Raw genomic sequence first — 27,303 nt, 5'->3', positions numbered from 1 at the left:
CCGTAGGACCTCGATACCACCCATTGCATTGAAGGCTCCATCCGTATTCAGTTTTAACAGACCAAAAGCCGGTTTAGACCAGATCGAGGGGACTGAGAGAGTCGAGGTTGAGGGGGATGGCCGGACTTGTAGAAATTACTGGAGATGAGAAGCAGCCGTCTGTACAACTTGAAAAGGAACTGGGATCGTGCCCTACAAGCAATAAGTTGCGTGCCGACCAGGTACCATAGCGTGACATCATTAGGACATCAAACAGGAGCTTGGGGTTAATTTGTAGCATTCTGCAACATCCAGTCGTGAATATTTGAGTTACTTGTGTGAATACATGGCATTGACTTACTGTTACTGCAGCTACGTAATAGTGAAGTGGTTGTGAGTTGAAGTGGATAGCCGGTAACTTCCTTTACTCTTATAGGAAATGTATTAACTTTGGTATAAATCCAAAAGAATGTACAGAACTGAGTCAACTGAGAGGTAGCCTCTCTCCTTCGGAAATGCCATGGGACTCCTAAAAAGTAGAATTTTTCATAGACTCGTTGTCATCTCACAGTTAATTTCAATTTTCATGTCAACATTATAAAATATTGTATAAAAAACATGCAATACCACATAATCCCCTTAATATTTCTCTTTTTTTTTTTTTTTTTTATTCGCTCTGGACAAACCATTAATTAGAGAGGAAGCAGAATTCTTTTCTCATTGTTTTGGGAAGAGGAACAGTCCCTACCATAATACCATTTGGTTCATTCATTCAAAATTTTACTTGAGTGACTCGTTGGATTATGTAATATGAGAGATATAAGTTGGAATTAGTAAAATCAGTATTGATAAATGCTAGCAACTAATCTTTGCAATTGGATCTTTCTACCTTATCGTAAGTCATATGTCATTTTTTAATACACAAAAAAAAAAAAAAAAAAAAAAGACATTTAATGCATTTGAGATTATATTTTATGTTTTGTTGAGAGTATTAATGTAACACTACACATTGTCCAGAGGAGTGGATCCTGTAAGCTTTATATGTATATTCTCATCCTTACCTAGCACAAGGCTTTTTGGGAGCTCACTGGTTTCGGGTTCCATGGGAACTCTGAAGTTAAGCGAGTAGCGCGCGAGAGCACTCCCATGATGGGTGATCCACTGGGAAGTTCTCGAGTGAGTTTCCAGAAACAAAACCGTGAGGGTGTGGTAGGGGCTCAAAGTGGACAATATCGTGCTACGGTGGAGTCGAGCCCGGGTTGTGATGGGGGCCCAGGCCGGGATGTGACAAGTAAAATAAGAGTGGAAAAGTGAAAGGAAAATTGAGGTCCACGTGGAAGACCTATGTGGCATCTCAGGGGCATTCTAATGATTTCACTACTAGTAAGAATAAAATACAATAAATTTCAGGACGGGATTTCACAAAAAACAAAAACAAGACAATGTGAAGCGAATTTTGAGTTTCATAGAACAAATTTAACGGCTTTTTAAATGAAATGATGCCCTTGATTTTAACTCTAAACTCATATGGTCCAATATATTTCCCAACAAACAATCAAATCGGTACAATCAATAACGATTGTGTATATGCATGTGCGTGTGTTAGATCATTGCTGAATAAGAACATCTGAAATTTACCTCATGCAATATGCTTTCCACATCAGTTCGATTCATTTCAAAGAAAAATAGCTAGGAACTGAATACGCAGAAATCACAGAGAGCAAAAACATATGGTTTTCCTTTTCCCCAGGTACGAAATTGAAAAATGAAGTAAACTGTAAAAGTTTTAACATCGAATTTTATTTTCAAGGAAAAAGGAAAGAAAACTAGAAACAGATTTGATGATGACTATCAAATCAATCCACTACAACCAGACTCTGGTACTCTCTGCCAGAAATGACCGCTTCCATGACATGGTCTGGGCGAATTTCCCCGACATTATCTATGAACAACTTGAGCATATTCTTGGAGAAGCCACTCACCAGCGCCACCCCCGGTTCCATCTCCAACACGGGCGTAGAACTTGAGTGTCTAAGACTCCAAAAGACTATCTGTGGCACCACATCTCCATACCCCTTCTCCTTAAACTTCCTCTGTATTGCCTCATAATCCGTCTCCCACTTATAATGTGGTAAAGACATGGAATAATGTTGTGAAGCCATATCAAACTCCATGTCGCTAAATACGAAAATCCTCTTTATCATATGTTCTGGCCTCAAATTCCCTTTCACAGCCACTTCGAGAAGCAAATCAAAGACTTTTTGAAAATTAGTGTTCATTCCCTAATCCATATTCCTCACAAACTCTCACTTAGACCGAAGGTCATCGCCTTGTATTAAATGCAGCTGAGGCCGCTCACTGAAAGTGATCACCTTCCCCTTGCATGGCTCTTCACTCAATTCAGACACCAGAAGCCCCAAAGCCACCGACACATCCATGGGTGTTCCGGACATACTTGACGATACGTCACATACAGCCATGCAATTCCTCATCTTCCCGTGCTCTAACATGTCATCCACCATTCTCTTCCACTGGAGCTCAGCCACTTTTCCACCAAGATCTCCCTTCTCCAAAGAATGTATGATCTGATGAGGAAGCAATGCACCCACTGCTGCAATCTTGGATGTTCCTGCCTCTACATCCTCCAAGTACTTCTCAAACCTCACTTTATCATGCAACAAAAAGATCTCTTTGTAAAGAGTCATCGCCACATAGGCCACTCGATTGTATGGAAGGGAGCTCCACTGGTTAGAGCTCATATAAACCTCGGGTAATTGCAGGGCCTTCCTCAACGGCACCAAAACCTCATTCCTTAGCCGGTCTCTCACTCTGTATGCGTAATGTTCATCCTCAATTGTTTGACATTCTGTGTACAATTCTTTGGGGAAGACATTCCTTGCAATGCTTTTGCACAACAATGTGGTGCGGTCATAGGGGGAGTCGAGGGAAAGGCACCACTTGGCCCCCAGAGTGAAGTGAGGACTCTTTTTAGAGGACTTCAATTTTGCAATATCGTAATTCAAACACTTGGCAAAAACATCCGAAACTCGCTCGTGTAAAAACCGATAATCTAGATCACTTTGGTACCTTTCAAAAGCCTTCTTGGTCTGGGCGATGAACCTCTCTCTCCTCAAAGCGCTTGCTTTTGCCTTTTCCAATTTCCCCCTCTCTAAATCCTTCATCACCCGAACCTCTGTAGGCTTCATGCCAGCTCTTTTTTTTTTTTCCAGCTTCACCTCTTTTACCTTGTTTAGGACCTGTATCATCACATTCATAGCTGTGGGCTACGCTTGCTAATTGTTTTTTTTCTGTAACTACTCAGCCTTCTAGTTTTCCCTCACCTCCTGGCCTTCTACAAGGCGGTAGAGAATCTCAGGAAGGTCTTTAAAGAAGCCGATTTGGGCGACAAACGCGGCGTTGCACGCTAGGGTTTTGGGGTGCTTCTGGTGGAGCCAAAACGCCGCCTTGTAGAACCCCTCCTTGTCGGATTTTCCAATGCCGCGTACGCCCCGAAGGTTGTAGATGGGCTTGAGGGTGGTTAGGGCATTGTGTGACCAGGCCAGTGGCAGTTGTTCATTCACATAAGAGGCAGGCGTGGCAGGTACGACATGGAAGAAGAAATCAAGGCAAGGTTTACCGGAGGACAAGAAGGTGGGCTAGTTATTCTCAATCAAGCCCACTAGGGGTCTTGGCCGCGTCGATTGAATCGTAGTATGGCTGAAATTTGCAGCCATAAGGTCAATGAAGGGATCGCTAGAAGAGGGCGGTTGGGGCTGAGGTGGCGACAACGGCGGCGTGGAAAGTACTCTGATCTCTGGAGGGCCGAGAAGAGTAGTGGGAGCCGTTCTTTTGAGGATTTGTGAAAGGTTGACATTTTGGTTTTGGCATGCTTTAAGAATGGAGAGGGTTTGCCTTCGTTTCATGATTGAATTAGGGTTTAGTATATCACGGAGTATGGGGGGATTTGATGATATGCCTCTTTATTATGTACAAATTTGATTACTTGGGCAACAAGGATTCTTTTTTAAATATGATACGCCTATTTCCTTCTATTTTTTTGAGTTCAAATCTTTCAATAAATCCCTAATTATATAAAAAAAAAAAAAAAAAATTGAAAGAGAAGACATTGTTTCTAATAATGATAAAATTGTAAATTAATAATCGTAAAAATCAAACTGAAAAATGATAAGATAAAAAGAGTATATTCTCCATCCATTCATCCATGCACCCCATGAAAATTGGTGAAAACGTTTCAAAGAAAAAGATAAACAATGCAAACATCAGTAGTGGTGGAGTCAGAATTCTATGTTAGGGACGATCCTTCTTATACGTACGGAAAAAAAAAAAATTGAACTCATACCATGAGGAATCGAAGCAATCTTCACAAAATTGAAAGACCTATCAAAATTATCAAAGAGAATCAAAAGAATTCTGCAATACAACTTAATGGGATGTAGATAGCAGGTTAACCACTAAAAATTTTAAAAAGATAAAAAGAACAAACAAAAAAGTTCTGATTTACATCATTTAAAAGGAGGGCAAAAAAGAGGTTCCGCAAATCATAGATGATTAGGTTGATTTAGAGATGATATTAAAATCTCTTTTAAAATCCCCATCTACGTAGGTATTTGTTTATTGTTTTCTTGTAATCCGTCTTATTTTGATTTTACAGAAACTAAACATGTGTTCAAATGTGGACGCTGTGCAACTTCCACAGGTGCTTGCTTTTCAGGATGCACCGAGTTCTGAACAAATGGTGATTTGTTGCAAGAGGAACTAGGGTTGCCCTGATGGATAAGCCAAGGACTCAGACAGAGTACAAAGGAAGTCGAGATTGACAATAAGGAGAGTAGCCCAATTCCTTTAAGTATATGCAAGGTCTCTTCACTTTTCCATGCACTTTACATCCTTACACACCCTAAACGTGTGGTGACACGCCAACACTGAAGGCAAACACATGGACAAAACATATTGGGTGACCTAGAGTGTGTGGCCATTAGACGTCACACATGACAACCCTGTTCTAATACTATTACGAAGTTGAAATTTCATCCCAAAATCAATTGGCAATAGAAAGACAACACTCCCCATCCTAACACGGATTAGCGAAGCAATACCATCACAATCTACAAGAATAGTTGACCCGAAGAAAAATCTAATAGAATATACAAAGTCAACTTCTGTGATTTGCAACTCCTCTCACTTCAACCATCTTAAGAAATTCAGTCAACTTGATCTTCTAGTTAATTGTTTAGATGTGTACACAGCTCATATACAAGCAAATGGCTCCTTGTGGTTTTCAATCAGGCCAAAAAGAAGAAAACAGAGGAACAACATAGTAAATTACAACACAATAAACTGGCAATTTGAAACTGAATACCAACAGCTCTATAGCACAAGCTAATTTCAGGTCTAATTAGTATTCATCTACCATGCATGGCTTTGAGATTAGTTCTTCAGTTAGTGATCATACTAGTACTTGCCCTGACCATTTCCAAAAGGGTCCTAGTCGGCGATCGGGCATTCTTTCCGACTTTATAGTTCCACCAAACAACACAGCCTAACTTTTGTTCCTTGTTAGTGGTTCCTTGGAAGTAGGGTTCGTGGACACGAAATACATTCTATACACCCAAAAGCTTAGAGTTGGAAACCTATTTGTGATTCCTAAGGGATTAGTTCATTATCAGTATAACCCAGATGCTCAATTACCAGCCTATGCCATTTCAGCATTTGGAAGTGACATGCTGACAGAGTTTCAGTGCCAGTGTTGATGTTTGCCACTGGAATTGATGATGCGATCCTCGCCAAATCATTTAGGACTGAAGTTGGTACCATTGAGAAGATCAAGTCTGGTCTCACCACTCATAAATGATAGGTTAATTCTGTCATCTATACTAGCCTGTTCTAGCCTGCTTCTGATGTATATGACAAAGTCAATAAAATGCAGCTTTCTGTATTATGTTTCTGTCTAATCAGATTGTTTCTTAATCTCTACCTACTACAATATCTGTGGACATGCTAGACTGTAAGACAACTCTGTTCTGTGTACTATAGAACTAATAGATTTAAAATAATACTCGGTGCATTAAAAAATATCCGACAATACAGCCAATAATATAGTAAATATTAACATCCACACTATGGTTACAAATAGCAAAAATTTATTTTGCAAATCAGGCATGATTTCCCTTTTTTCATCATCAAACACTTTACTAAATCACACTAAAAGCCGTCGAAAACATCTTGCATTTGCTTACCTTCCCTTGGACATCACTTGGTTATTGGAAACTTGAACAAAGTATGGTCATTTTCTTCAAATTCTGGGCATACTCAAGAACATATCTTGCAAGCTCAATTTCATTTGATGTATCAGAGAGCTTTATCCTTACCGCCACAAGCTGATAAACAAACTCAAGGTTTTGCGATTTCCAGTATCCCATATCAAACGCAGATGACTGAAAAGCCACATGGAAACCAGCAATCATTACCAAACAATATCATATGGAAAAATGGATAACTACTTTATAAACTGATGATGATTTACAATGCACCCGATTGAAGAAATTGCATCAGGAAATAGAAGAGAGGGGGGAAGAGGAAAGGAGAGAATTGAGAGTTAACACCAACTTTTTCACTTACCATAGGATTGGTTTCCCGTCTGCCTCGTCCACTTTCTATATTCAAGGTATTCAAATTAGGGACTCCTCTAAGAAGAGAGACCACTGCTGGAACTAGTTCATTATTTAAGCACCTCAAATGCATACCCAAATAACGTATATCATCTAATGGTGCTGGCCTGGAGCCTTCCGTGAACAGAACCTGCAAATATTCAAGCGAAGAATCTTAAGTAGAAAAAGGAGAAGAAGCCAAAAGCAAAGACAGAAGAAAAAAAGTAAAAGAATCCTATTAAATGCTATACATACTTAGAATAACACCAGAAATCCAGATTAATTAGCATTAATTGGTCACACATTCAAACACTCTTGTTTCTGAAGTCACTACATACACTAGAGCTTGACCAAAAGGTTATAGACTGTAAAGGCTATGTCCATTTACCTCAATGGTCTCTTCGTTCAGAATAAGAACTTTGGCCCTGCACACACTGCTAAGAACCTGGTATAAATTGTCATAGCCATTTACCTCAGGCTTCAGAAAAATCTGAACTTTTTCTAAACTCATGAATTCTCCTAGACTTTGGCTAATCAACAATTTGCCTTCCCATCTCAACTTTCTAAGATTGGAGGGCACAGATTTTTAACGAGCGGCTTTTAGATGAAGTACCAAATGTCCAATCTAATCGTATTGCTTCAAGTTTTTGACCACATAGGTTAAGATTGTTGGAAATTCAAATAAAAACAAGCTGTAAAATGTTGCTTCTAGCTGTTAGTTTCTTTACAGGTTGTATCCACACATGCTGCAACTACAAAGACTAAAGTTTCCTCCATGTGCTAGCTGAAATGGTGATGAAAGACAGCAAGTGTGCTGCCATGTGATGTGCTAGCAGGAAGACAACAGTGTGCTGCTGTGTATTAGCCGAAAGAGTGTTGATTGCAAGCTGGAAAGATAGCTGCATATGTGTGCTAGACTGTCCAAAGTTCTTGCATGTGTTTTAAAGGGTGTAAAGATGTTAAACACCCCATTCATTGCATGTGTTGTTGCATTGTTTATCAATTTCTGTTTTGTATAAATAGGCCATCTTGCTAAGCTTAAATCATCCCATCCAAATCCCATTTCCATTCTCATTTTCAGCTTGTAAGCTTTAAGAGTTGTAAACTCTTCTAATATTTCAAAGTGTTTGTTATCACCAAGCTTGCTACTTCTTTCATATATCAAAGTCCAAGTGTTTTACCAAAGCTTGTTGCTTCCCTCCTTTCTCTATTTCTTTGTCCAATTTTATTGAGAGTGAAAGTGAGAGGTGTGATATAGTTTGTAAACTTATCACGCACATATTTTGGTATTGAGTTAGTAAACTTTGAATACCAACAATTGGTATCAGAGCTAGAATACCATTCTGGCAAGTGCAGTAGCTATGGCGTCCAATTTATTGCAACTCCAAGTTCCCACATTGAAGAAAGAAAATTATGAAAGATGGTGCATCTAATTCAAAGCATTATTTGGATCACAGGAGCTATGGGAAGTTGTCAGTAGTGGGTATGTTGTACCCACTGCCGAGCAAGAAGCCTTATATACTGCGGATCAAAGGAACACTCTCAAGGACTTACGAAAGAAGGACCAAAAGGCGCTGTATCTTCTATACCAGGGTTTGGAAGATTCAATGTTCGAGAAGGTTGCAGAAGCAACAACGAGCAAGCAAGTATGGGATACACTCAGTACAATCTACAAAGGAGTAGATCGAGTCAAGAAAGTGAGGTTACAGTCACTTCGAGCAGATTTTGAAACTGCTCACATGAATGAAGGGGAGAGCATCTCCGACTATCACTCAAGGCTCATTGTGATAGTAAATCAGATGAGGAGAAATGGCGAGAGACTCGATAAAGTACGAGTTGTGGAGAAGATACTCCGGTCACTCACATCTAAGTTTGAGCATGTGTTGACTGCCATTGAGGAATCCAAGGATTTGGAGGTGATGAGCGCAGAGGAGCTACTAGGATCCCTCCTAGTTCATGAGCAACGCATTCAGAAGAATGCAAACCCCACACGCTAGAGCAAGCTTTGGAGTCAAAGTTGAATATTGACAAACCAAATGGAGGTCGTGGGCAGTGGAACTCACGTCGTGGGAGTTCATCTAACCGTAGTCGAGGACGAGCTCGAGGAAGAGGTCGAGGCTATGCACAAAATCGAGGTCAGTCTCAAGAGTGGAGATCTACTCGAGGAAAGGCGCATATCCAATGTCACAATTGCAAGAAATATGGACATTATGCCAATAAATGTTCACATAAAAATGGTGAGCATGTCAACATGGCAGAATCAAGTGGAAATACTGATGAAGAACTTACAGTCTTGCTAGCACACCATAATTCCAGTAGCCAACAAGATGTTTGGTATTTGGACTCTGGTGCAAGCAATCACATGTGTGGAAAGAAGGAGTTTTTTGCCGAATTAAAAGATGGGGCCTATGGATCTGTAAGTCTTGGTGACTCCTCAAAGTTGCCAGTTGAAGGCAAAGGGAAAATCAAGATCATCCAGAAGGATGGTAAAGAAGAATACATCTCCGATACCTACTACATACCAGGTATGAAGAGCAACATTCTAAGCATTGGTCAACTTCTCCAGAAAGGGTACATTATACATATGGAGAATATGTTTCTCACTCTCAGAAATGCAAGGAGAAAACTTATTGCACGTGTTCAAATGTCAAAGAACCGAATGTTCCCGTTGAAGTTGAACACAAAGATTGGGAGTTGCAACATCGGTGTGATGGAAGATGAGTCATGGAAATGGCATCTTCGATTTGGCCATCTTCATTTCAATGGCCTAAAGTTGTTGTCAAGTGGAGGAATGGTTCATGGTTTACCCCAGATTGAAGCCACACGCCAAGTATGTGAAGGTTGTGTGCTTGGCAAGCAAGCACGACTATCGTTCCCTGTTGGTGATACATGGAGAGCAAAGGCACCACTGCAGTTGGTGCACACAGATATATGTGGTCTATTGGATCCCATGTCTTATGGAGGTAATAGGTATTTTATTACCTTCATTGATGATTTCAGTAGAAAAACTTGGGTCTATTTTCTCAAGGAGAAGTCAGCTGCCCTAAAAATTTTCAAGGAGTTCAAGGTACTCACAGAGGCTGAAAGTAACCACAAGCTTGTGGCTGTGAGATCAGATAGAGGTGGAGAGTACACCTCCAATGCTTTCCAAGCATACTGCAAGAAGCAAGGAATTAGGCATCAACGTACTGCTGCCTATACCCCACAGCAAAATGGGATAGCCGAAAGAAAGAATCGAACCATCCTTGACATGACAAGGTCCATGCTTAAGGAGAAGAATTTGCCAAAAGAGTTATGGGCAGAAGCTGTAGCTTGTTCGATTTATTTGTTGAATCGATGTCCAACAAAGAGTGTCAAGAGGATGACACCACAAGAGGCTTGGAGTGGATACAAGCCGAATGTTACACACCTAAGAATTTTTGGGTGTGTTGTATATGCTCAAGTTCCAGAAGCCAAGAGGAGGAAACTTGATGATAGAGGTGAAAAGTGTGTGTTTGTGGGCTATAGTGAAGAGTCCAAGGCATACAAGCTCTACAACCCACTAACTGGCAAACTAGTGGTTAGTAAAGATGTCATCTTCAGTGAGGAAGAGACATGGAAGTGGAACAACAAAGAAGTCAGTAAAGAGAAGATCGTCTCCACTGATTTTGAAGAACCAGAAGTTGTACCACCTATTGAGCAACAGCCTGCTCAAACAATCACAACAACTCCAGTGCACAGAATTGCAAGGAGTGGTCCTACATCTAGTGAGGAAAGCGGCTCCTCAACTCCAGTGAGGTTAAGGAGTCTCACAGAGATTTATGGACAAGAAGAAGAAGAAACCAATTTTTTCTGCTTCTATGCAGACCATGAGCCTCTCTCATTCAATGAAGCTGTGGAAGAAAATTGTTGGAAGAAAGCCATGGAAGAAGAGATCCATGCCATCGAGAAGAATGACACTTGGGAGTTGACAAAGCTTCCACCAAATCAGAAGGCTATTGGTGTTAAGTGGGTGTACAAGATCAAACGCACTGCAGATGGGAGTGTAGATCGGTACAAATCAAGGCTTGTAGCAAAGGGCTACAAACAGAAGTATGGAATGGACTATGATGAAGTCTATGCTCCAGTTGCAAGACTTGACACGGTAAGATTGCTAATCTCTCTTGCCGCTCATCATAAATGGAAAATTTATCAATTAGATGTCAAGTCAGCCTTCCTTAATGGAGTTCTTGAGGAAGAAGTGTACGTGGAACAACCGGAAGGCTTCCAAGTACAAGGAGAAGAAGAAAAGGTGTATCGTTTGAAGAAGGCTTTGTATGGCCTCAAGCAAGCACCACGAGCTTGGAACTCAAGGATTGACAACTACCTTCACCAAAATGGATTTCAGAAATGTCCATACGAGCATTCAGTTTACATGAAGAACGGTGAAAAAGGGGAGTTCTTAATTAGTTGTCTCTATGTAGATGACTTGTTGTTTACAGGAAATAATGAAGCAATGTTCTGTGAGTTCAAGCAATCCATGTTTAGTGAATTCGAGATGACTGACAATGGATTAATGTCATACTTTCTTGGCATAGAGGTGAAGCAAGAAAGTGACGGTATTTACATCTCTCAACAAAAGTACATGAGAGATATATTGGAGAAATTCAATATGGACAAGTGTAATATTGTCAACACTCCAGTTGCAACTGGATTGACGTTGTCCAAGGAAGGAGAAGGTGAGTTTGTAAACTCAACCGTGTACAAAAGCTTGGTTGGAAGCCTAAGGTACCTTACAATCACAAGACCTGATATAGTTTATGGTGTTGGACTCGTGAGTCGATACATGGAAACACCAAGGGAGTCTCATTGGCTGGCCGCCAAGAGAATTTTGAGGTACATAAGAGGTACTCTAAACTATGGTCTATTTTATAATTTTGGTGAAGATGCAAAATTATTTGGTTATTTAGATAGTGATTGGGGAGGTGACCAAGATGAAAGGAAAAGCACAACTGGCTATGTGTTTTTTCTAGGATCAACAGCTTTCTCATGGACTTCAAAGAAGCAATCAATTGTTGCTTTGTCATCGTGTGAAGCCGAGTACGTTGCTGTAGCCTCAACCGTGTGTGAGGCAATTTGGTTAAGAAATCTGTTGAAGTCAGTGTGTCATCCACAAGTGGAATCGACTGTGATTCATGTGGATAACATCTCAGCTATCAAGCTTGCTAGGAATCCAGTCCAACATGGAAGGAGTAAGCACATTGATACCAGGTTCCACTTTCTAAGGGACCATGTGAAGCAAAAGACAATTGAGCTTGTCTATTGTCACACAAAGGAACAAGTGGCTGACATCTTCACTAAACCACTACCAGTTGAATCATTCCGGTTATTGCGTGAAATGCTAGGCATGAAGGCGTTTTGATTTGAGGGGGCGTGTTGGAAATTCAAATAAAAACAAGCTGTAAAAGGTTGCTTCTAGCTGTTAGTTTCTTTACAGGTTGTATCCACACATGCTGCAACTACAAAGACTAAAGTTTCCTCCATGTGCTAGCTGAAATGGTGATGAAAGACAGCAAGTGTGCTGCCATGTGATGTGCTAGCAGGAAGACAGCAGTGTGCTGCTGTGTATTAGCCGAAAGAGTGTTGATTGCAAGCTGGAAAGATAGCTGCATATGTGTGCTAGACTGTCCAAAGTTCTTGCATGTGTTTTAAAGGGTGTAAAGATGTTAAACACCCCATTCATTGCATGTGTTGTTGCATTGTTTATCAATTTCTGTTTTGTATAAATAGGCCATCTTGCTAAGCTTAAATCATCCCATCCAAATCCCATTTCCATTCTCATTTTCAGCTTGTAAGCTTTAAGAGTTGTAAACTCTTCTAATATTTCAAAGTGTTTGTTATCACCAAGCTTGCTACTTCTTTCATATATCAAAGTCCAAGTGTTTTACCAAAGCTTGTTGCTTCCCTCCTTTCTCTATTTCTTTGTCCAATTTTATTGAGAGTGAAAGTGAGAGGTGTGATAGAGTTTGTAAACTTATCACCCACATATTTTGGTATTGAGTTAGTAAACTTTGAATACCAACAAAGATGGAGGAGGACAGTCGAAGCCAGCTTAAATGATTCCAAAGACAAGCTTTCAATGGTGATACTCTCTATCCCATTACTGTGAAAAAGTTCGATTTCCTTAATGCATTTGCAGGTACATGAGATCCATTTGCAAAATCTCTCATCTACTATGCGAACAAAACTCAACTTCAAGTAAAGGAGATTGCACGAAAAAGATAAGGAGGGTGCTCGAAGAATCATATTAAAACATTGCACTGATAGAGACTGTAAAGATACAGAACGCAAAGTGCAAGACGGTAACGCAAATGTGACGGTACCCTTTGCTGAGAAATCAAGTTGCAGCTCCTCAACGTTGCACCTTACAGCACCGTTTATCCACGTGAAGATCCGAAAACGCACGTCAGAGTGCTTAATTAAAGTTTGGCTACTAAAGAACTTCCAACAAATGGAAAAGCGCTGCATCTTATTGTGACCGCGATGAATCACCTATCCAAAGAACTCATGAACTCTACGCGCTTCTGGTTGGTTTTTACAACAGCATCGAAATTCACTGAGGGGACTGATAGATAAAATTTTAAGCATCCTTTGGACACAGTACCAACTTGCACGAGGTCTTTGAAATGGAGAAAGGAAGGAACATGATGAGCAACTTCTTCTGGAAGATTACTGAATCTGTCTGTTATACCCTCACCACAATCTCCGTGAGCGTGACGACGACTCGTACTTGACTGAAACTTCTTGCTTAGCATGATGATCTACTCCTTTTCGATATAGGACCGTTGGAAGCGGAGGCGGTGCAGCTACAAGGAATATGTTTCACCTGCAACGTTAAAAGGACACAACCAACCTTCACCAAATTTATACTAAAAAAAAGGCAACCCCAAAACATCAAAACTCCCCGCTTTGCGAGAGTTGGGGAGAACGTCTATCTACGCAGTCTTACCTTGTTTTGCAAAGACGCTGCTTTCATGACTCGAGATCACAAACAAACAACATTTACATTGCACCAAGGCTCACCCTCCAGACAAGGGAACGACAAGCCAGAAAGGTAATACAATTGATGAAGTATTTAGAATTGATAATCCATCCAATTGAACAGTTAAGTGAAAAACCAAAGATTAAGAGTATTTCAGAGCACCAAATTTTCACCCTGACAGGATATTTTTGATTACTTCAAGTTCAGGATATGAACTGTGACTGATTTAGGATATGAATATTACACAATTTTACAGAAGTGTTGTAATGCAGAAGCAAACAACTAATAAATTTTTAGAAAATTTATAATCAGATAATTAATTTAGGGAAGATTGGCAGTTAGGGTTTTGGGTTTTTGAGATCATACCTCAATGAAGGATCTTCTCGCCTCCCCTCGACCTTCATTAAGGAGCGGAGGAGACGAAGAGTCGAAGCGGAGGAGATGGAGAGCTTTGAGATTTGAGAAGTGAGAGCAGACGAGATGATGAGTCGAAGCGGGAAAGATAATAAGACCAGTGAGAGAAGTTAAAACTGCCAACCTTTTTCCTTTCTATTATTATTATTATTTCCTTTTATTAGTGATATTAAATATTTTATAAAAAAGAGTCAAATTCATAAAATTGTTGTAAATATCGATGTCCATTATTTGGCTTGAGTGGATGACATCATATATGTGCAAGTAATGATATCATGCATATGCAAACAATGATATTATGTCTGTGTAAGCAATGATGTCATTACCCATTCATTTGCCTATATAATAAAGGTCAAGGCCACTAACAACATAGAAGGAAACGGAGAAAAAGAAAGAAATGAAAGTAAGGTTTTATAAAATCGAACTCAAAGTTTGGCAAACACGAACCCGGCAAAACCAGCATGAACTGAGTCAAACCCAAACCCGAATTGTTTGAATTATGATTGCGTTGACCATCCAACCCGTCCAAATTGCACCTGTACTCCCCATTCACTTCACACCTTGTCTCTGTGTTTGTATGTTAGTAGTGTTCTTAACAAGGGTTATTGCAGCGGAAGTTCAGTCAAGATTTTTGCCCCCAATCTGAAAGCTTTGCAAATGGTTATTCTTGATAAGTAGGCCATAACTGATTGTCTGGATTGCTATATGGACTTTCTCCTGCACTTACCAATGTTAATGTCTCAGTTGTTTGGCTACCATTGATGTCACATCCCGGCCCGGGACGGATCACTTCCCTGGCCCGCTCCACCACCGTAGCACGATATTGTCCGCTTTGGGCTTACCATTCCCTCACGGTTTTGTTTTTGGGAACTCACGAGCAACTTCTCAGTGGGTCACCCATCATGGATTGCTCTAGCCCCCTTCTTGCTTAACTTCGGAGTTCCTACGGAACCCACCCATCATGTGATTGCTCTAGCCCCCTTCTCGCTTAACTTCGGAGTTCCTACGGAACCCGAAGCCAGTGAGCTCCCAAAAGGCCTCGTGCTAGGTAGGGATGAGAATATACATATAAGGATCACTCCCCTGGGCGATGTGGGATGTCACAATCCACCCCCCCTTAGGGGCCCGATGTCCTCGTCGGCACACTCGCGACCAGGGTTAGGCTCTGATACCAAATTGTCACATCCCCGCCCGGGGCGGATCACTTCCTGGGTCCGCTCCACCACCGTAGCACGATATTGTCTGCTTTGGGCTTACCATTCCCTCACGGTTTTGTTTTTGGGAACTCACGAGCAACTTCCCAGTGGGTCACCCATCATGGGATTGCTCTAGCCCCCTTCTCGCTTAACTTCGGAGTTCCTACGGAACCCGAAGCCAGTGAGCTCCCAAAAGGCCTCGTGCTAGGTAGGGATGAGAATATACATATAAGGATCACTCCCCTGGGCGATGTGGGATGTCACAATTGACTGGTTTGCTGAATGCTCTAACTAGATCAATATACATCTATACGATGAAGGTACTAGTTTGATTTTCAGAGTTGTCAGGGCTAAGCTCAAAAATGAGAGATTACACATTTTCTTTCGGGCTGCAGATTACTTGACAACGACAATTAAGGCTCCGAAACCTTGTCAATACCAAATTTAAGTAAAACATATTAACAAAAAGGTAATATTCATTGTCCAAATGGATGAGGAAATATAATCAAGTAAGTTATAAATAACAGTAGCAAAAATACATTGTCAAACAGCGGCCGGATGGCACAGTGGACACAAAACATGAAAGAGACAGAGACAAGGAGATGGCGAAAGGTTTGGGGGATTTGTATATTAGATCGAAAAGGCTGAAACATCACCTCATCTTTTCGCGCTACGCAGCACCAATGAGCCTCAGCCTGCAACTCGAATTAACTCTTTTTCTTTATGTATATTGGGAACGGGTTTGTGATGACATAAAATACTTATCCTTCTTTTGTCTTCCTTTTCTTTTACATTTTACCCCTCCTGACATTAAAGAACTCTATCTTTCAGATCACTCCAAGCAGTTAACACTTTCACATTCCGACTTTACTCAACATTCACACTAAACACAGTACGAACTGAGTGTTGACCATCAAACCATGTTATGGACCCAAAATTGTAGCCGCTACGAGCCTCCTTGCCGTAAAATGACACTTGGAAAGACACCCTCCTCACACCCTCGGCAAAAACTAACTTCTCCGGGAGTACACTGACTGTTAAGCCTACAGGAGCCTGAACCTTGGCAATGTACGTAGAATTCAGGGCTCCAACATTGGTCACGGTTCTTTTAATAGCCTTTGCAGGTTGGCGCCGGTTGAGCTTACTAATGGAGATGGACGGGTAGTTGATGTTAGAGATGAGTTCTTCAATAGAGATCTTGGGGCAGTTGAACTTTGTGTTTGACATAAATCTTATATTCTTCTCTGGGTAGCCGTAATAGCAAAGGAATTCAAGATAGTTTTCTATTTTGGTTTCGAAGACAAGTCCCGGGTTAAGAGCTTTAAGTGGGTTTATTTCTCCGACCCCCACCTCGTGTGGATTTGCAAAGTGGTTAGAGTTGTCTGTCAAAGGCATTTTCATGTTGTTGTAAATGGTTGCTGAAACAAGAAAAGAGGTCGATATAAGTATCTCCTACGTGCCGGTACTTTCAAGTGGAAATAAACTCAAACGAGTATAATCTAGGTTAGGAAACCGTGTAATTCTCGTGAAGTATCTTCCTAAATATTTTGCATTGAAATCAAAGAAAGATTGATGCACACAATATCGTTAACATAGAATGGCTGCACAAGATGTCGAAAAGTCAAAAGAATACCTGTTGTCATAAGGGCTGATTTGATCATGGAAGTAGTCCATTGACGATGCACTGACTTGATGAATGCAGCAGTCCCCGTTACGTGTGGACAAGCCATTGATGTCCCGGATTTTATGGAAAATTTTGATGGCTTCTTCCCATTTGGGACTGTCCCTGTTTCATTCTTGGGAGCTATGGCAGCTAAAACGGCCACTCCTGGAGCCATTATATCAGGCTGAATAGCACATAAAGAAACACGAAAAGTAAATGCAGTTAGTTTTGCAAACAAATACTGGTACATTATCGAAACCTGGTAATCCAATATGCTGTGGTTTGGATGAGCAAAGTTTTGATATGAACAACTAAAAATCGACCAGACTTGACTAAAAATCAACCAACTTATGTGGATCAAATTCGTCATTTTTTCAGCACAAGTGAATGACTAGCTTATAGGCAGATCAAACAAGTTCATATTTGTCTATCTGATCTCATCGACGTGGAATGTAAAGCCTTTATGGTCCGATTTCATCGGGTCTGTACACTTGCTTCAGAGTTACAAGGTTTAGTGAGAATCCAACTAAATCATGGTTTCCGACTATATCAGTCCCTGGAAGAGTGAAAGGGTCACCACTACTGAGGATCTCCCCCCTAATCTTAGATAGGTCGTCTGAGGGTTCGCCGCGGTTCATTGCTTATAAATGTTTGGAGAACTGTAAAATTGGGAATGTACATCAAATTAAACATGCACGGATGTATCTAATGTTAAGGTGCAGGTGAATTTAAAAAAAAAAAAAAAAAAAAACAAAGAGGTGCAAGCTAAAGAAAATAACCTTGAGAATGTTTTCTGTAAGCTGTGCAGGACCCCTCGATGAAAAAAATGCAACAGCCGGTGCAGGTCTATACTGTGGAACTACAACTGTTGGGAGAATCGTTGCTGTTGGTTTTCTGTTGTTATGGCATAAAAATAGTAATTCGTAACCGATGCGTATGAAGATTGTCGTAATAGAGGCTCAAATTCAATGACCATATCCTTTAGCAAGGAACCACCCTATCACATAGGTCTGACCGGAATTTATCGGATATTTAGCAGCACATAATATCGAATAATGCACCACACGACAAGAACATGCAAACCGAAAAACTGAGCTGGTAAAAATGGTCCCAAAACACATAAATTTCTTAACATAAATGGTTTGAATGCTTACTGGGTAGAATTTATGTACTTGAGGATCTGAAGCCCCGCAATATTGCCAACTTCTGTAAATGGGAAAATGCCTGAATCGAAAGGTACACCTTTCTCAGCTTCATCAATCAAAATCAACCCTTTGGCTTTAGTATCAGCAACAACTAATTTCTTGGTTCTCCGTGAAACAGCCGGGTCATCATCAACACAAACGACTATTTTGCCAACTACTTTCTTTTGATCCAATGATCCCGGATAGCCATTTCTGCAGTTGAAGTGCCAAACCATATACTTTATTAAAATATTAAAATTTCCCAAAAAAGAAGAGGCCGGAGGATGATGAATTATGATCACCTTGCTTCCGATACAGGCGTGTTAATGCCAGCGGCATCTTTTCCAAATACAAGGGGATATGTTTTTGAACGAGTGAGATTGGAGAAATTGATGGCAGAACCCTATTAGAACCTAGATATTAGAAACTTTTGTATAAGCAAGAAACTAACTGCAGGACTTGAGTAAACATCTTACAGTGAATGTTCTCCCATTTCCAAGAATGATATTAGATTGGAAATCCCTATCAATGTTAGAAGCTGCAACGGTGAAGATCCATGGCGCTGTGTTTACAATAGTGTAAGGATTGGGACCATCATTTCCAGCAGAGCAAATTACCATCACTCCCATTTGCTCAGCGTGAAATGCTCCGATGGCTATGGGGTCATTTAAGTAGTCAGACTGAAACAGTGAGCTCATCCCAATGGAAATAGATATGACGTCTACTCCATCTCTAACTGCATCATCGATAGCCTTCAATATGGTGGCACCAGAGCAACCAACATCCAAGCATGCCTTGTAGCATGCAATCCTAGCTGACGGTGAGCCTCCCTTTGCTGTACCTTGTGCCAAGCCATAGTAACTGGCATTGGGAACTTGCACACCGGCTGCTATGGATGCAGTGTGAGTTCCATGGCCGACAGAATCTCTTGGTGAGCCACTGGTACTGGCTAAATGGCTCTGGTCACCATTTGTTGTCACCGGAACATTATAGTATCTTGCACCTATCAACTTTCTGTGACAAAAAAAAATGTAATGAAATCAAGATGTAGTATCTTACCTATCAACTTTCAAAATAAACTCTGAAACATTAATTTGAATTCCTCTCTCTCTCTCTCTCTCTTTCTCTCTAATTTTCTAATTATAAGCCAGCTGAAATAGCGATTAACACTGTAAATGCAGTGTTTAGATAGAATGTGAGACAATAAAATCACCTATTACAATTAGATTTCTTGAAGTCCAAGCCTTCCATACAGACTCCTTTCCATCTTGAAGGGACTGCACCAATTCCCTCATCACTGAAGCTCGGAGACTCAGGCCATATCCCTTAATCAACACATTGAATTAACAAAACAAAATTATTCTACAGAAGGGAGTTGCTAAAGATTTAACCGATCTAATAATGCAATGTAAAACTCTATCCTTCAACTGGTTTGAAAAAACTGTACTATTTTCCTGATCCGAATAAATTGTTCTTTACAAAAATAGGATTTGGCTCAACATATACAATTAAATGTGGCACGAGAATGCCTAACTCCATATACTCTGTGGAGTAGCCATTGTTATAACTTTTTAGTTAGCTTATAGAAAACAAGAACATACCAGTTGATCCCAAATTCTTCTTCTCCTTAAACAACGTCGTTTATACGACCATTTAATCATTTTTCCAACCTAAATACTAAACCAAACCCGAAACACTTAAACCTTTGAACGCGTATGAACAAAGATCAGCAGATGATCCTATTTCTATCTACGTGTTCAATCATACTTGTACTTGATCATTATATATTTTTTTTTCAAAGTAGAGCTAAACATGTAAAAGAAAAGGGAGGAAAGCAATTATGTCTAGTTCTCCTTCATAATCCTTCCAAAATATTCATATTTATAAAATCAAGAATCTTCATTTCCCTTCCTACACAAAGCCGAGCTATGGTTGATCTTTTCCTCTCTCCTTTTTGTTGACATGGATAATATTGAATCAATGCATTAATTGCTTACTGTAATAACATGCGAATTATACCATTTTTTCCTTCTCACAAAGCGATTCAAAACTACTCTAATGTGGAGAAGGTCCGAACTTAGGTACAAGGCTACAGGCGCACTGCCTAACCCTATCTGCGTAGATACCCATTACCCATTCAAATACACTTTTTTTTAGCCAGCTATTTTTCCCAACCCCAACAATAACAACAAAGTCTCATCTCACTAAAGATAGCCGGTTGTATGAATCTTAAAACATCACTTGTCTCGATTTTGTGTTGAGTCTCCCCAACCCCACTCCCACATAAATGAAAAACACCGAAACAAGAAAGAATTATTTGGGGCAAAGAAACTGACAGATAATGGAGTTACCTGTGTCTATCATCCCAATTATAACATCACTTGATGGGTGCAGATATTTGTTCTTTAATGGCCTGGCCAATTCCGTCTCCAAGAAATCCCAAGAACGAGTTGTATGTAGTTGGAGCATTGAGTCCGGGAAGATTGAAACGATACCATCATTGCCTGCAACATGTTTCAATACAATGATATTGGGGGTAGGGAGTTTGGCTAAGCAACATAACCAAGCTAGCCAACAATAATTTCATTACAAACTTTCTACTTTATGTGCCAATGAAATATTTTTTAAGTTGATTACGCGATGAGTTTTATTCGGGTTTTACCCTTTAGAAAGAGAATTAATACTCCAAGTCTAAACACTTCTCCCTTGGTAGCATGCTAGGAGCTTTTAGTAACATATAAACAGACCGTGGCAAGTGGTGAATTGTTTATGGTGGTTAGGGTCTCCTCTCAACTTATTGTATTTCGGGTTCATACCTTCTCATCCCCTCCTCTTAACGTAAATTAATGTATAATATCGCTTGTACTCAAAACAAAGAAAATGAAGACAAAGTAGTCAGGGTCTCAAAAATGAGATTGTCAACCTTCAATACAATGTGGATGCACATTATTATAATTTTCTACAGGTACTGTACAACAAATGTAATAAGAAATATAATCCTCACTTGATATTACCCCATTCGAAAGGCAACTTCTCCAAAGAAAAAACTAGACCAGGTCATTCTTGGGCCTACTAACGCCTACGAAACCATCAGCTACTACTAGGCTGCCCATAGGGGGAGGAAGGAGGTCCAACATAACGTAAACCCAAGTCAAACAACATACTCATGAAAAACAAGCACATCTTCACCATTTTCTTTCTACAAATTTATCATGTCATCGGTTGTATACAGTTATACTAATATATCACTCGCATTTTCTATCTCTACTAATTAATAAAACACTCATTGTTGATCAAAATTCTATGAAATTACCAATTTAACCCTCTAATTGAAACAAAACATGAATTAGAAATATGGGGCAGAAATGTAATTTCACACAACCAAATCAAAGCCTCACCTACATTTAATCATAACATATCTCTAATTAAAAAAAAAAAAAGAAAAAAAAAACTTCCCACTCTCACATTCTCTATTACTCTTTTCCTCTCTCCTTCTATTTCAAAAACAAAAATAAAAAATTTTCTCACACTTTGTATGTGCCCATATGCTAGTAGTACTATTAAAAGAACCCACCTTGTCAACTTTTTGCCACTTTTTTTTCCTATTTTTCCCTCACTTTGATACACAATATTGACATAAGGAGGGCAAAATAGTAAATTTGTATCTTTTGAACTTTTTGCCCATTTTTTTCCTATTTTGCCCTCACTTTTGATTCACAATATTTACATAAGGAGGGTAAAATAGTAATTTTGTATCTTTTGAGAAAATGACAATCATATCCCTATTTTCCCTATTTTATCCTAACTTTTGATACATAATATTTACATAAGAGGCCAAAATAGTAATTTTGTATCTTTTGAACTTTTTGCCCCTTTTTTCCTATTTTGCCTTCATTTTTTATACACAATATTTACATAAGGAGGGCAAAATAGTAATTTTGTATCTTTTGAAAAAATGACAATCATATCCCTATTTTCCCTATTTTACCCTCACTTTTGATACACAATATTTACATAAGATAAAAATATGCACTTATTAAGATAAATTGTCTCACCATCATTTTTTCATATAGGCAAGTGAAATCATGATGTTTTTTGGATAGTTTGAATGAGCTGAAGTGATTGCGCTTGAGGAGAACGTGGGAGGAGGTTGGCGGTTGAAGAGGCTTTAATTTTGTCAATCATATCCCTATTTTTCCTATTTTACCCTCATTTTTTGAGAAAATGACGATCATATACCTATTTTTTCTATGACAAAAAAATATGCACTTATTAAGATAAAGGGAAGTGTTATTAGCACTCCAAAAATCTCATTCTACACTACTCACAAGTGAACTTTTCTTTCTAAATATATAAAGTTTGGAGTGTAAAATGAGAAATTTGGAGTGCCAATAATAATCCCCAAGATAAATTATCTCATCATCAGTGTCTCATACTCTTTTTTAAAATTTTAAAAACTAATCACAATCCTTAATAAAAAACAAAAAACAAAATAAAATTGTTCACATACACAGAGTGTGTACTCATCTTCTAGTGTAATTAGTAAAAAGTGTGTAGATATAAATCTATCTATCTATCTATATATATATATATAAGATAATAAGACAGGCCTTTTGTCTAAAGAATTTTCATTTTTTGGTAAAAATAGGGACTAGTTGTGGAGTTTACTCTACATCGAAATTCAATGATTCTAACCATTTATTTTTCAAGTTGCACTTTATAGATTATCCTTGCAAAATATTAGCCAAATCGGAAATATTTGAGGCATCTAATTAAGTTCAAAGAAATTGACAAACACTATATTCTAAAAAAACATTGAAATCTCATCATGACAATCAAATGAGTAAATGATTTCAGATTGAATTACTTTTTTGCAAGGATGATCTATGAATGAAGACTTAAAAATAGTGATTCGGATCATTAAAGTTTAATGTATAATGAGCCCTACAACTAGTTCCCATTTTTATCAAAAAAATGAGAATTCTTTTAGATAAAGGCTTTGTATAATAATAACCATGATAATAATAACAATAATATTTTATTTTTTCCTTAGCACAACAACTCATCCAACATGTGTTTTAGAGATCTTGGATCTGTCTATTGTATTTGTTCTATATAAATTTCAGTGGCATAAATCAAAGCGATTTATAAATTTTTTTATTTTTAAGAAAAAGCTAGCTGTATTTCTGCAAGAGCTGTTGCTTCTTTCCTTGATGGATTCATCAGTAAAATAATAAAATAAACAATTCATGAAAGGATTGGGATCTTAATTTGAAGGTCTAGAAAGTAAATATATAAACGGTTTCGTAATGAGTACCACAAGTTGTCCGTCAAATAAGATTCCTCAATGAAAAGGGGATATATATAATGAAATGGTAGACTTACAAAAGGACTTAATTACCTGATAAAATAGAAGCTTCAGTTTCTGTAAGCATGGCAGAGAATCCTCTAAAAGCATGATTATAATTGTGGATTACAGATATTCTTTCAATCTCATGGCTGGCAGATACAGAGACATGATATATTAATTAATAGGCAGTAAAATTAGATTCCTTGATGAAGAATTAATCCAAAAATTCATTAAGTTTATGCTGGTGTTTATGATGTCATAAAGATAGATTATGATAAGAACTAACCTTGGAATAATGGATGACAACATTTGCAAATAAGCAGATTCTGCAGCTTCATCAGCTCCATTATCTCTTGCATTTCCATTTGAGAATGAGCTTCCCATATAAACCACATGATGCTGCCAAATAACCAATGACATATAATTAAAAGAATTTTGATTTAGATATATTAAATATAACAAGATTCGTATTCATTTTCTCGTCAACCAAACAGAGAACAAGATTAATCAGAAGACAGTTTGGATATGAACCCATAATTCAAAGTTACCTTAGGAATCTGAGTTGAAGTAGCAGTGATGGTGGCACCAGAGAGAGAGAGGAAAAAGCAAGGTAGAGAGAGAAAAGGGAGAAGGAGAACAACCAGGGAATTAGTCATGGAAGCAGCTGAATCTGCGAATGTGAGTGCTTGTGCTTCTTCTTCTGATCAGTTAAGTGAATTGGTTTGGCAAAGCAATAATGTATGGTTGAGTTCTTTGGAAAGTTTGCTTATATAATCAAGTTATACATTTTTGTAGCTAGGCTCAGTGTGAAGTGAAAGCTTTTTAATTGACCCATCAAGAAGCTTGAGCCATGAGCAAAGCATCTTTGATATACGTACCTTTGGTGCTTTTAACATGTATACATCATTAAGCATTCATAATTTTTTTTACCAAAAAAGAAGGCATTCATAATTTAATTCTCAATTATTAGGTTATTAATATATCATTAAATCCTACTTTTGTACATTCATAAAATTATTTGCACAAGAACTTTCTGACTTGCTCCTACAGAACCAATGTCGAAAAGATTAAAAGTCATTCACAACCACTGATGAAGAATTCATTGAAAAGTTAAGGATTAGAAATCGCGTTAAAAGTTGTAACAACTTTTTTAATCTACTTCAGATAAATTTCAACTTGTGACCTAACATTAAAAAGAGAAATACAACTAGACTAATTAGTTGCTCAACTTAAATCCAATTAGTAACAAGTGAATATAGTCGACGTTTATGTCAAGAATAACTATGTAAGCATAGGGGCTTTCTTTAGAAATAAGGATGTCCTTTAATTTAAGAAAATGTGCACTTATCAATCGTTCTTACTCATTCAAGAATTAACTCTAAACCCTATATAAATTCTCTTATCCAAATGTTAGTGTCTGGATTTCGTTGGGATTGTGTGTTTGACTGCTGCTCCCTTGGGCGACCGACCAGTTATATCTTACGGTGTCAGTCACAATTTCCTTGGACTGACACCTACTTCGTAAATATTTTTTCGGTTTTAAATCTCATCCTTAACACGGCCGTTTTTTCTTCAGTGTATATAAGAACCATGTGAGCTCATATTTTAGGTTTTAGATGCGAGCGTAAAACTCATAGAATTTAAAATATAAATCCTACATCAGTCGATTGAGAATGACAATGTTAGACATGTCGACTGTCACATACTTTTAACTCCAATTTTTGGTACTCAAAATTAATAACAAAACAGATGATAAAATATCAACCTACTTTATCTACTCTTCCTTGATAGAATTTGCATATCCTCATGGCGCAATCATTTAAAACAGTCAACAGGATCATACATTGTATTTTATTAATCACTTCGCATGAAGGAGAAGCCATAGAAAAACTTTTTGAAATTAACTGGCTTCTCAATGCTATGTGGTTGGTTTACGAAACTTTATATTTATGATCGAAACTGTTCATGTTATAAATCACTTTGTAATGATCATTTATGTAAAAAATTAGTAAAATATGAGATCGTTTAGTCATTGAACCGTATAAAAATAGATGGATGAGTCCGGTAAAAAGAACTATGAACTGTTTGCTACAGTTAATGACTAAAACACCTTATTTTTAGTTGATTTTTTTTTTTGTAGAGATGATCATTACAAAGTGATTTATAATATGAACAGTTTCGATTATAAGTAGAAATTCCGTGAATTGACCACACAACGTAAATTATAAACTACAGATTCCAACTCCTTTTTTTTATCAATATTTTTAGCATTAATAAAAAAAGCAGATTATAATCTTGAATTGCAAGTAAACAATGTTTCTTTTCATGTGCATTGTTTTCTTTTATTTCTTGTTTCCTTTATTCTCTCCTTTTTTTTTTCCATTATCTCCACCTTTAAGCATTTTCTCCATTAAAATTGTATATAATCCTCTCTTTTTCTTGGTTCTCTCTTTTGTCTTTGTTATTTGATGAATGAGTTTCGCCACAAAGAAAAGAAAAGTGCAGAACAGCCTTGCAAGTGAAAGCACCATTACCGGCTTTAGTGCATCAACTTTGTAAACCAATCTCATGAAACATTATACAAATGAAATGGAAGTTTCTTAGCGAAACGGTAGGGACTGATCACGGTGACCATACTAATGTTTGCACGCATAAAATATAATGGATTAGGGATCAACTTAACAAATCTATAACCAACTAACTTCTGATCTAGTGAAAGAAGGCCCAAAGTTCGAACCTCCCTCCTTGTTATTAAAAGAATTCATGCTCCTATGCATCAAAAAATGAAATCTCAAGAACTATAAGTTGCAAGAGCAGCCACTTAGCTAATATTGGGGTGCAATCCATGTCTTATCTACTGAGGTCTCATATTAAGGGTTTTTAGTTTGGTATTGTTGTACTTAAAAAAAAATAACTATTTCTGTTATGTTGTGAGAATAAACAGCTAAAATAAAGTTATTGAGTGTTTGATAAACTTTTTTTTGTAAAATGTCTGGGTGTTTGGTAAACTTTTATATAAAACTACTATAAATATGTTAAATGATATAAAAAAGTTGATATGATATTGAATGTGAAATAATAATTGCCAAAAAGAATAATGCAAGGGGAAAGATTATAATTTTGAAAAATATGCGGGGTATAGTTATCATTTGAAAATTTATTAAGTGAGCACTAGTTACTATGCTTTAAAAAAAAAACTTTTTTTGAAGTATGGTAAACTTTGCTTTTACTTTTCTATGTTTTTTCTACTGTTATTGACAGTAGTTTTTAAAAAATAAAAACATTTTTCTTTTGTTTTACCAAATACATTTGGTGTTCGAGATTTTTAAATAAACTGTTTTTTTTTTTTTTTTAATTTTTTTTTATTTAAGCATCACAACTAAGACTCTTAAATTAGTCAAACCAAGACCTAGCTGTCACTATTAAGTAATTTGAACATCAAATTACTTACCATGTTAGTAACGGATTGATGTCCGTTGACTCTTACAATAAATGGCTGACATTAAATATAACAGATTTAAGTAATTATGGAGATCAAATTAAACGATTAAAATACTTGTAGTATACTGTATATACGTAGCATTCCCCATGCATGTTAAACTCATGTTGTGGAAATTCTCACCTTTAAACTTAGTCGCAGAAAGAATAACACAATCCTATGTTGAATAAGAAGAGTATCCAAGATAACTCTAATGATCCCAAGAAGAAGAAAATAGAGCACACTCTTAAAGAAAGCTCACAAAACAAACTAATTAGCAAAGCTTTTCTTATTTAGCTCTAGGCTTTGTTTTTCCTTGGATGATATACAATGCTTGGGGACTTGGGTATTTATAGCAAACCAAATGAAAG

General features: G+C 38.0%; 1 protein-coding gene and 2 pseudogenes across 2 annotated transcripts; all 3 read right to left on the bottom strand.

The window, feature by feature from the left end:
* Nucleotides 1–1,835: 1,835 nt before the first annotated feature.
* LOC148698363 (uncharacterized) lies at nt 1,836–3,872 on the bottom strand (annotated as a pseudogene).
* A 2,319-nt stretch (nt 3,873–6,191) lies between these two features.
* On the bottom strand, nt 6,192–13,420 carry LOC137748024 (putative F-box/FBD/LRR-repeat protein At4g03220; annotated as a pseudogene).
* Nucleotides 13,421–15,747: 2,327 nt separating this feature from the next.
* Nucleotides 15,748–24,310, bottom strand: LOC137746426 (CO(2)-response secreted protease). 2 transcript variants are annotated; one of them, XM_068486446.2, is made up of 11 exons: nt 24,003–24,227; nt 23,741–23,853; nt 23,506–23,603; nt 20,456–20,608; nt 19,318–19,429; nt 18,581–19,118; nt 18,407–18,507; nt 18,075–18,317; nt 17,700–17,814; nt 16,891–17,104; nt 15,748–16,675 (listed from the first exon to the last, which is right to left on the bottom strand). In XM_068486446.2, exons 1-11 carry the CDS (start codon nt 24,108–24,110, stop codon nt 16,125–16,127), a joined length of 2,346 nt encoding a protein of 781 aa, XP_068342547.1. In that variant the 5' UTR covers nt 24,111–24,227; the 3' UTR covers nt 15,748–16,124. The 2 variants fall into 2 exon arrangements, with proteins under 2 accessions (XP_068342547.1, XP_088537870.1); XM_088681744.1 differs by lacking the exon at nt 23,506–23,603 and having other exon boundaries at nt 24,003–24,310.
* Nucleotides 24,311–27,303: the final 2,993 nt, after the last annotated feature.

The sequence above is a fragment of the Pyrus communis genome, chromosome 2, assembly GCF_041283825.1.
Source record: "Pyrus communis isolate YQ-2024b chromosome 2, ASM4128382v1, whole genome shotgun sequence".
NCBI lineage: Eukaryota > Viridiplantae > Streptophyta > Magnoliopsida > Rosales > Rosaceae > Pyrus > Pyrus communis.
Note: the sequence above shows the minus strand (reverse complement) of the source record. Positions and strands in the feature narration are given on the sequence as shown.

Excerpts from the sequence above, each read along its gene's own strand:
- LOC137746426 (XM_068486446.2), bottom strand. The coding sequence starts at position 24,110 with ATGACTAATTCCCTGGTTGTTCTCCTTCTCCCTTTTCTCTCTCTACCT. Across the intron at positions 19,430-20,455 it reads AATTGGGATGATAGACACAG|GGATATGGCCTGAGTCTCCG; the intron begins GTAACTCCATTA and ends GTGTTGATTAAG. Across the intron at positions 16,676-16,890 it reads ATCAGCCCTTATGACAACAG|CAACCATTTACAACAACATG; the intron begins GTATTCTTTTGA and ends TTCTTGTTTCAG.